General features: G+C 37.4%; 1 protein-coding gene across 1 annotated transcript; it reads right to left on the bottom strand.

Moving 5' to 3' along the window:
• Nucleotides 1-256: 256 nt before the first annotated feature.
• LOC142150544 (extracellular calcium-sensing receptor-like) lies at nucleotides 257-10,834 on the bottom strand. The gene is made up of 5 exons (XM_075205741.1): nucleotides 10,577-10,834; nucleotides 9,152-9,976; nucleotides 3,756-3,983; nucleotides 1,760-1,883; nucleotides 257-1,155 (listed from the first exon to the last, which is right to left on the bottom strand). The coding sequence occupies exons 1-5, from the start codon at nucleotides 10,832-10,834 to the stop codon at nucleotides 257-259; spliced, it is 2,334 nt and encodes a 777-aa protein (XP_075061842.1).
• Between the last annotated feature and the right edge of the window lie 212 nt (nucleotides 10,835-11,046).

Consider the following 11,046-nt stretch of genomic DNA (forward strand, 5'->3'; position numbering starts at 1 on the left):
ATAATTATATTACATACATAGAATATGAACAAAATAAATTCTAGCATGTGAGAAAATAATTCCAAGATCTTTGTGACAGACTGAACTTCGCTGCTCACATTGTAATTAGCCAGAGTCAGCTCAAAGTGATAGAAATGTTCGACAGAGATATTTTACAATACAAAGAATGTTTTATTACATTACAGTTTAACAGGAAATAGTCAATTATAAATATGATTTTTGCAGATGATTTTATCTTCTTGCGCTCAGACTGATGTCAGTCTCTTCTCATGAGATATTCCCTGGAGTTCATGTCAGGTCTGAACACTATGATGAAACATTTAGGAAGAAACATGCAGATCACCAGAGCCCAACTGGATGCCAAAATGGCAAAGATTTCCATTGCCACAGTGTATTGTCCCTGAGCACTGAGGGAGGCTGGGATAAAAGACACCCAGACACTGAGGAAGGCCAACATGCTGAAAGTAATAAACTGGGCTTCATTGAAGCTGTCAGGAAGTCTACGAGCCAGGAAGGCAACAATGAAACTAATGGTGGCCAGAAGAAAAAGATAACCTAGCATGGTCCAAAAGGCAATGGGGGAGCCCTCATTGCACTCAATAATGATAAATCCTGGTTTGGTTTGAGTGTTGTATTGTGTGAAAGGAGGGGTAAGTGACAACCAAGTGAGACACAAGAGGAACTGTAAAATAAAACAAGTAAAAATGATCATGTAGGACACTTGAGGTCTGGTCCATCTCCTTAGGCTGCTGCCCGGTTTAGTGGCCATAAAAGCAAAAACCACTATGATAGTTTTTGCTAAAATGCAAGAGATACAAAGAGCAAAAACCAGTCCAAAAGCAGCTTGACGTAGAAGACAATTCTCAGGTTGGGGATAACCAATGAAGACTAAAGAGCAGAGGAAACACAAAGACAGGGACACCAACAGAAGGCAACTTAGAGAATAATTGTTAGCTTTCACTATAGGTGTGTCCTTATAGTGGTTGAAAAGTCCTAAAATAAAAGCAGGAATGAAGCAGGACACTATGCTTGATGCTGCCAATGCTGCTCCTAATAGATCTTCATAGCATAGATACTCAGTAGTCTTCTGTAGACATTTGGTTTTCTGGAGATTCGGCCACTGATCCCAGGGACACTTCAGACAATTAACAGAATCTAAGTGATAGGATTGTTAAATTATTGCATATATGGGATAATGTATGTTTACATCTTGCATTCCAAATAACACACACATATATATATATATATATATATATATATATATATATATATATATATATATATTTAACACAGTAATGTGTAAAACAGTATGTATCAGTCTTACGTCTCTGATTTAGAGATATACATGTAGGAGATTTAACTAACAATTGACTTTGGAAATCTTTGACTCTGTTTCCCCTACTGATCTTACATATTTTAATCTTTATATTTCCCTTTTAGTTTCAGTTTTAATAAAGTTAAATAAAAGTACATTTTTAATATGCGTCTTTGATAGGCTGTATGGCTGATATATGACATAATCATTTTCCATTTTCCTGTCTCCTCCAGTTTATGACAATACTTATTGAATGTATTTCAGAATGATAGGTGTACCTCCCACAAGCAGCATTTCTCTAATTTTTTTTTTGTTAGTGCATGGTAGTTCTATGTTCATCAAGTATTTTAAGAGCAGCATAAGATATCCCAAGCTCCAGAACAAGATATTAACTTCTTCTTATGTCCCTAGTATCTCAGATGCATCAGCAGGTCCATCACTTACCTGTCTGGTTGGATATTTCTCCTTGTAGACAGGGGACACATTCAAAACAACAAGCAGGTTGTCCTCTTATAGCGGCTTTCCTGAAACCTGGGAGACAGCTCTCACTGCAGACTGAGCGAGGGATCTGGTGACATGACCCAATGTTTAGATTATGTATTCAAAAACAATTAGGAAACATTACTCTCCAATATGTACCATGCCTTGCTTGAGACCTCAGACTTAATAAAGACATATTTACACCAATACCAATAACACAACTCACTTTGGTGTTTTTCCTCAACATAGGGAGGACAATAGACTTATAGCTACTTCAATCTGAACACATGGATCACCATGAGGCTTATAAATAAATGTCATAGACAACTGCAGATACAGTCTGACAGTGAATGGTTTTTCAAAGCTCCCCTTATACCCACTGCCTAGAAACTTGTTAAAAATCCCTATACGTTGTATTTCTCTTATACCCAATGATGATGACTGATGGCAGTTTTTAGATTATAGATTTCTTCAAGCAAATTCTATGTAAGAATATTTTTTTCTGTGGTTGTATTAATCTTGAGCATAAACATTTCTACAGGCCTTTCGTTATGACTGTAATTTACAGGTGAATCGTGTTTCTCTGAGCCAACAGTTAGACTGTGCAACGTTAACCATGATACTTCCACTATACTTCACTAGAAGTATTGCACACTTACTTATAAACAGTAAGATTGATGCGTCAGGTGCTCATTTGGTTAAATTGAAAATGCTCCATCTGAAGAAATAGAGGCTATACCCAAAATAGCACGGTTTACTTTTCTCTCATCTAACTACCACAACACGATTGTAAGATTAGTTGAGTCACACCCACCCTTAGATTATTACCTAGTTTTCACAATACATTCCTTCTTGTGTACCTACCCCACAACCAGAGACAACTGAAGTGATTTGTAAATGTTTTAAATGAAACAGAAAGTGATGAGTTAGAAGAGGACAGTATATCAGAAATTCTGAAGGTTATTGCTCATTTATGTTCCCAAAATTCAAATAAAGTGGTAAACGTCACTTTGCTTATCTATACTTCTATTCACTGATCTCACTCAACAACTGTTTACTAACCTGAAGTCTAAACATCTTCCAAAAAACTCCCCCCCAATTACATCCCCTGATACAACCTGAGTGAGGCTCATCCTGCAATTTTGACACTGATCTTTTAGTTAATGTAGGAAACCTCTGCAATTTTTTTTTTCTCATAGGAAGGATAAAAATCTGATTTTTGTTCAACACACATCCATAGGCAAACCGAGAGGGGTTTTTTCTAGTGCCTGGAAACCCCCTTCCAAGCCTGGGGCACTGTATAACTGAGGTGGCTAGACCCTGCCCCCGCTTCACACAACTCTGTTTGAAAAGCAAGAGCTGCGTGAACCCAACAGTAGTGCATGCAGCATTGCCCATGTATATTATGGGGATAGGAAGAGTTGGAGAGCAGCCAAGCACTGTCTAATATTATAGCAACGCCCCCATGCATGCTGGTCACGCCCACTGGTGGCGTGGTGTGGAAACCCCCCTCTACAAATCCTGCATTTGCCCCTGACATCCTTCCACTACTAGAGAATAAATAAGCCGGTTAATTTCATATTATACATCATACCAGCAGCTTGACAATATAAATGCCCTATGTATACAAAACAATATGACAGTTGTCAGCGCTTTACCTTAACTATACATATCTGCATGCATCTATCTCAACAAGGACCCTCAGAAGAACTAGGGAAGTGTTATCTGTAATAACTTAAATACAGGCATCACATTATTCATTTTATATTTCCAACATGAAATAAAGCTTAGTCTTATCTATTGTACTGCAAGACAGCAACAAAATGTCATGACTTGAGTCAAGATTTTTTTTCCCATACATTTGACATTAATCTACATAACGCAATATTTCTCTTAAAACTTCACACATCTTCTCCTCAATATTACACCGTTAATAATCATAATCTTTACAAGGTCCCACCTCTTTTTCTCCCATAGACCACAACAAGAGACTTGAGTTGATGTTGAGAAGTTGACCAGAAGGTGCTGTTATATCATAACTGCCGACCTTGACCTGTCCCATAGTCCATTCTTGGGTCAGCTGCCAGTTGACAATATCATAGACGGCAGGAATGTCTCCATTTCCATCAAAATATATGTCTCTTCCACTGCTCAGTGTTACTCTCACATCCCTTATATAGTGCAGGAGCTGTAACGTAGAAATTGAATTACGTTTTGCCATTTTAAATCACGATTTGCAAAAAATCTGTGTGTCTGCATGTATGTATGTGTAACTATGTCATTGTGTCTATGCATTTTTGTATCTTTGTGTTTTCATAGTCTAGTACACTTACTGTATTTTGTTATGCAAATTGATACAGTATTCCACAGCCCCACTAGTCCTATATTTATTCCAATTTACTCCATATTTATTCCAATGTTCTATTTCAACTTAAAGCATTGAAGCCAGTGAAGTTCTATCTAATAATTTATTTAAATATATTACTCAGCTTTGCAAGAAATACGCTAAAATAATCATAAGGGATAAATGCAATGTTAACAATAAATAGGACTGTTGCAAACCCTTTATAATCATAATTGTATTGTTTTATCTGCAGGATGATATTCTTGACAGTGTGCAGTAAGATATAAATTAATTTTAAAGTAAAATAAAACTAAGTTTTGCAGCACCATGTACTTCTAGTACCTTGTCATTCTTAGATGGTGTAGCACACACAATGGATAGTACCTCTGCATATATTACACTTATATGTAATATATGCAGAGGTACTATAATCTGATATACGAAGTGCATAATAATTCATCTAAGGCACTTCATGAACTGCATAGGGTGCAGGGCATGACGGAATCTCTTGAGCTGGAAGAGTGGGCTTCCATCTGTAAAGCTGTTGCCAAATCCTCTATATGTACTTGTATCAAGGAGAATTTGTACAAACTTCTCTTTTGTTGGTGCCTAGTTCCTTCCAGATTGAGTGCAATGTTTCCTACTTTGTCAGATTGTTGCTTGCGGAACGGTGGTCTACGGGGACCCTGTCTCACTTTTGGTGGAGTTGCCCTAAAATGATACGCTTTTGGCGTATACTTATTAGTAAGGACACCTACTTGTCAGTTCCTTTTCATCTCTCCTTTCTTCTTTGGCATTGTCTACCACGGGGAGTCCACAGACTAGTATGGAAACTCCCTGGCCATATTCTAACTGCGGCCAGATGTTTAATTACAAAAAATTGGAAAAGCCCTGAACCCTCCGCAGTTCCTGCCCTATTTGCCAGTGTCTGTAAGATATATGGAACACGTCACTAGCTTACTTCACGACCATCCCAACCAATTTCTATTTACATGGCACACATGGACGGAGTAATTTACTACTTGAGGTTCTCCTTGATCCTTTGTTTTATATAAGAAGAGAGTTCTTCACACATCTTGTCATCCATTCTCCTTCTCATTCCATCTCTCCCTCTGCCCGTCCCTGCCTCTTTCTCCCCCTACTAACATTTCCCGATTCATTCCACCTCCCCTCTCCCCCCCTCGTTTCCTTTCTCTCTTGTGATCTATACATCTATCTGTACTATTTTGATTCACATATCCATAGTTTTATGCTGAGATACCTTTATACTTTTATTTATTTATTTATTTAATAAAAGTTTGCATTGTGGATTTGCATTTGATCTGATATGTATATGTTAAAATTCCATTCCCAATCCCCACCCCCTATTTGTCTTTTGTACCTCTCCCTCGCGCCCTTGATTTCAAATAATTTTCAATAAAATTTTATTATAAAAAAGAAATAAAATTCATCAATAGTATATGTTTTTATATTATCATTTATATAATGTTACCCTGATGCTGATATAATAAATTATAAAATAGAGACTAATGCGTAATGTCATTTATCAGCAATGTAATAGATATTCAGGGCTAGATTTACTAAACTGCGGTTTTGAAAAAGTGGAGATGTTGCCAATAGCAACCAATCAGATTCTAGCTATCATTTTGTAGAAGGTACTAAATAAATGATAGCTAGAATCTGATTGGTTGCTATAGGCAACATCTCCACTTTTTCAAACCCGCAGTTTAGTAAATCTAGCCATTAGAATGCTCTATTAACAATGTAATTTGCAATTTCAATTCTCCAAAGCATCATGTGAACATGCTACATTTTAGACATTTTACATTCAAATAGGCACAATATAATATACTAGTGGGCTGTGCAATTACATTTTAACACTTTTGCAATTAAACCTTATCACAAAAATGTATATGTATGTAGTGTCCTTAAATATGGGTTATCATTTAAAATGTGTTACCATATTGAAGAACCCATCATGAATAATTTGACATGGGGTATAATGGCAACAGTAAAAATTATTTTAATATAGCATTAGACTGTTAGGGCCTGATTCATTAAGGAAAGTAAAGCAAAAAAGGAGTACATTTGCTCCTGGACAAACCATTTTATTATGTAAGGGGTGCAAAATAGTTTATTATTTTGCACATAAGGAAAATACTGGGGCAGCGCGGTGGACAAGTGGTTAGCACTTCTGCCTCACAGCACTGGGGTCATGAGTTCATTTCCCGACCATGGCTTTATCTGTGTGGAGTTTGTATGTTCTTTCCGTGTTTGCGTGGGCTTCATCCCACAATCCAAAAATATACTAGTAGGTTAATTGGCTGCGATCAAAATTGACCCTAGTCTGTCTGTCTATGTTAGGGAATTTAGACTGTAAGCTCCAATGGGGCAGGGACTGATGTGAGTGAGTTCCCTGTACTGTGCTGCGGAATCAGTGGCGCTATATAAATAAAGGGTGATGATGTAGCACACAAATATTTGATAGCTTTTTTTTTACATTGAAATTTAAAGTTGATCTAGGACATGCCTTAGCATTATTATAAATCTGTCCCCACAAGGACCCTCCTATACAGTGTGAGAAAGATGAGGAGAGAAATCTGTCTGCAGCCTGTGGGAGACCTGAGAGAAGCTGTAAATTCCACAGGCTGCAGACAGATTTCTCTCCTCGTCTTCCTCACGCTGTATCAGAGGGTCCTTGGCCACCTAGGTTTTACTGATTGCCTGCCGTTGGAATAAGCAAGTCTTGAGAAGAGAGGCTGACGCTAAGAAGAGCTGGAAGCAATCTGTGCCAGCATGATTGTGGTAAACTGTAAGGAGAAAAGCAGATGTTGACTGTGAGGTGGAAGTGATCTGTGCCTGCTAGTGTATTTGGATCTTATGTGGGAGATCGTTTTCAATGGTCCCTTCTTCAGTTGTCCATGTTTTTGTAAGTATAACTACATGTGGCCAGGATTGGAACAATATTTGTATCTCAAAGATTTTTTCTAATTTAGACTGTCATAGATTATTCCATTGACTGTTTATCTATTAGTGTAACCAGAAGCGCTTGTAGTTCTCTAAAAGAATAATTTTATTCATCAATGGCCAGAATTGTCCAATTTTGCCATAGAAACCATTAACTGTCTATGGAAGTTGCACAATACCTGTATTCACAGGGAGTCAAGATTTAGCATGGTGGGCTCATCTATGAACGTGTATATCTAAAATTGATATCCTCTACCTTGCGTATCAAGTGTTTCCCCCGCCTCTTAGATTGTGAGCTCATGTGAGAAGGGTCATCTTTACCTTCTGTTTCTTGTCATTGTTAGTTATTTGTTTGTATTATTCGTGTGCAACACTTAACTACTATGTACTATGAATAATACTATGAATAAAACCATTCACATTCCCGCCCGCTCCCTGCGCTCAGCCAATGATCACCGCCTCTCCTCCACTCTGATCACCTCTTCCCACTCTAGAATCCAAGACTTCTCCCGTGCTGCCCCCCTTCACTGGAACGACCTCCCTCGCTCCATTCGTCTCTCACCCAATCTGTGCTCCTTCAAGCGGGCTCTTAAAACTCACCTGTTCCTTAAGGCCTACCAACCATCCACTTAACCTCTCACCTCTTCTGGTTCTCCCCTGCCCCCTTTCTCTCTCCCCATTGCTTCACTGGCTCCCTTATGTACCTGATTCTGTTTACCCTCCCTTAGGATGTAAGCTCGTATGAGCAGGGCCCATCTTCCCTCCTGTCTCCATACCTGGTCTTCCGCTCCGTCTCTACTGTATCTGCCTGCCTGGAGTTTCTGGAGAACTGGTACTTTGTGTTTATTGTTCTGTACTGTCTTACCCTGTATAGTCTACTGTTTGTACCATGTACGGCGCTGCAGAAACCTTGTGGCGCCTTACAAATAAACGATAATAATAATAATAATAAAAATTGGAATAATAATGTTTTCGTGTATTATCTGAACATCTATTCATCGCTGCTGGAGAAATGGTCAAAGAAATGCAGTCAGTAATCACCCAAAAATGTGGAGATACATAGCTTTATAAAACCAAATCAAGACTAGATAACCCCACATTCAACCACTCACTAATCAAGACTGGATAACTCCTATATTCAACCCCTCGCTATCAAGACTGAGTAACTTCTATATCTAGCCCCTCGCTAATCCAGACTGGATAACTCCTATATTCAACCCCTCGCTAATCCAGACTGAATAACTCCTATAGTCAACCCCTCTTTAATCAAGACTGGATAACTCATATATCCAACTCCTCACTAATCAAGACTGAATAACTGCTATATTCAACTCCTTGCTAATCAAGACTGAATCACACCTATATTCAACCCCTCTCTAATCAAGACTGGATAACTATTATATACAACCCACCGCTAATCAAGAATGAATAACTCCTATATTCAAGCCATTAGTGATGAGGATGATGAAAATGTCAGTGACAAATGTGATGATGGTAAAGAACCTATTGCTTGACCTTTTAGTAAAGGATATTTGTGTTACAAGTCTTCTTTCATGAGACAAAACAATTTTGACCCTAGATAACAGTAGAACAAACTCATCTATATGAGGCACTCCAGCTAAATATGGCACTGAACCATTTATTTGGAGGTTAAGGTTACTAATTTTGAGCAAATATCAATAAGTACCTTAAAAAAAATAATTCCTGGGGTTTTCTACATTCAGAAACATAATATTAATAATAATAAAAATAGTAATAATAATAATAATAATTACCAAAGGAAACAATAAAATAAATGTAGTAGTGGCTGAAAACATATCTCTCCATTTGAGTAATCCTGTAATGAGGGAGCCTAAATAATCACACAAATGTAAACCTCTAATATAGAAGGATTCATTAAAATAAACAGTTTTCTATAATTTTTACATATACTGCTTCACAGTTGCAGTTCCACCAAAAATGTGAAGTTATGAACACAGTTATCTTGAAACACAATCTTATAGATGATCACATCTATAATGATTTAACCTCATACATAACTTTACCTGCCAAGGCTTAACATGAAGAATGTCTTTACAGCTCATATAAGAAAATGTTTCTTCTCTTGGTTTGCAATCTATTAGATCTTCCAAAGCTTTGGCCACAACATGAACTGCAGCATAGAAACTTTGAATAAATTCTAAGCTGCTGGTGTAGATATAACTGTTCTTGATGCCGTCTATACTTTCTGCTCCTGTGCACTCTTTCACTGTAGGATCCAAAGGGCCAGTTATGTTTTTATAATACAGAAACTTACAATTGAAAAGTTTCTCCCAATATAAGTTCACCCAGGACTCTTGTAAAGCAGGATGGACCTTGTTGAGGTAGTCACTGAATCCTGGAATCCCTCTATTGTTCATAAATAAACCAATGGACCCTGATAAAATCTGAGAAAAGTTTCCTGCTGAGAACAAATTAGACATTGACCAACCAGCATTGCAGACAAAAATCTTCCCTTTGATTTTCTGTTTCAGCATCTCACTCATGATAGGAACCAAATCAACATCAGAAGCGAATATTACAATAACCTTAACAGATGACTCTTTAATGACCTTGACTATGTGGGGAGCGTTACGGTCTGGTTGAGATAAACGGATATATTCAGTGAAGGCCACACATGCTCCAGCCTTTATTATCTCTTGTTTGATTGGTTGAATTCCCTGTAGGCCATAATCATTTTCTGAAGCCAACAGACCAACCCAGGTCCATCCAAAGTGCAGAATAAGCTTAGCCAGTCCTACAGACTGTTCCTTGTCACTGGGAACAGTCCTGACAAAAGAGGGAAATTTGTTTCTATTACTTAGAAGAGACAAAGTTGACAGTGCGCTGATCTGGAATAAAAATTGCACATGTATAGAACCATGTTTTTCTTATGTTCTTCATGACTTAAAACTTTGAAACATTTGAAATCTGTATTCTCTGCCCACTTACATAGAGTAGGTATATGAATCTGATGGACCTTCATGGACTTAGAGCACAATATGGCCCATGAAACTTGACGATTTACGCCTTTGTCTAAAAATGAACTTGCTCCATTTCTACATTCTTCAATCTATAAATTATGCATTTTATGGTGTATTTAAATTTAACATTTTATTAATACACTGTATCACTGTAATTATAGACAAATAAATCAGTTATATTGTAAATAGAGACTTGTAAACATTCAGCGATATATCTATTAATCAACGTTCCATGGACTATTCTGTGTAACCAAGCCATTGGTATGGATGATGGACACTGGTCATGGATTAAATGTCTCTTATGCACACATATGGTGCACTCAGATACAATAGGTTAATTATGATACTTTACAGTCCTAACTATGACAATATTTAGTCATTTTTATAAAAAATAAAGACATGGCAATGCACCTTCTTGATTGCATTAAAAGTATGGTACTATAGGTCACATGAATAAAATCTTCTTACCTGAGGGTATCTGAAGACTCCCAAAATATTTGCCAAGATAATTGAGTTTGTGGAAGAAGTAGATCCTATAACAGCACTGAAGGTTGGTTGTCCAGGACACCTGTAGTTGGGGATGGCCGTGCCGGATTCAGTTAACAAATGTAAAGCTCCTTGTACTTCAAAGTGAGGCACATTACATGTCTTATACATCTGCAACCCTAATGTAATGTTGCCCAGAACATTGGGATTCATGTTAATCTCTGCTACAGCAAACTTCATGGCTAGAATTTGTTGATAGGCATCCAACCTGAATCTTCAGGACAGAAATAAATACAAGACAATGTCAACAAAAACAATTAATGACAGTAACCAAATATACAAAGTATCAAAAGAGTAACTAAAGAGAAATACAAGTATAAAAGCAGATGGAAAGATAAGCATTGCAATGTTAATCTGATGGGAATCCTAGTGATCTTGGGGCTCTTCTCTCT

The sequence above is a fragment of the Mixophyes fleayi genome, chromosome 4, assembly GCF_038048845.1.
Source record: "Mixophyes fleayi isolate aMixFle1 chromosome 4, aMixFle1.hap1, whole genome shotgun sequence".
NCBI classification, from domain to species: Eukaryota; Metazoa; Chordata; class Amphibia; order Anura; family Limnodynastidae; genus Mixophyes; species Mixophyes fleayi.

Excerpts from the sequence above, each read along its gene's own strand:
- LOC142150544 (XM_075205741.1), bottom strand. The coding sequence starts at position 10,834 with ATGAAGTTTGCTGTAGCAGAGATTAACATGAATCCCAATGTTCTGGGC. Across the intron at positions 1,884-3,755 it reads GGTCTATGGGAGAAAAAGAG|ATCCCTCGCTCAGTCTGCAG; the intron begins GTGGGACCTTGT and ends TCATGTCACCAG. Across the intron at positions 1,156-1,759 it reads AGAAATATCCAACCAGACAG|ATTCTGTTAATTGTCTGAAG; the intron begins GTAAGTGATGGA and ends CCTATCACTTAG.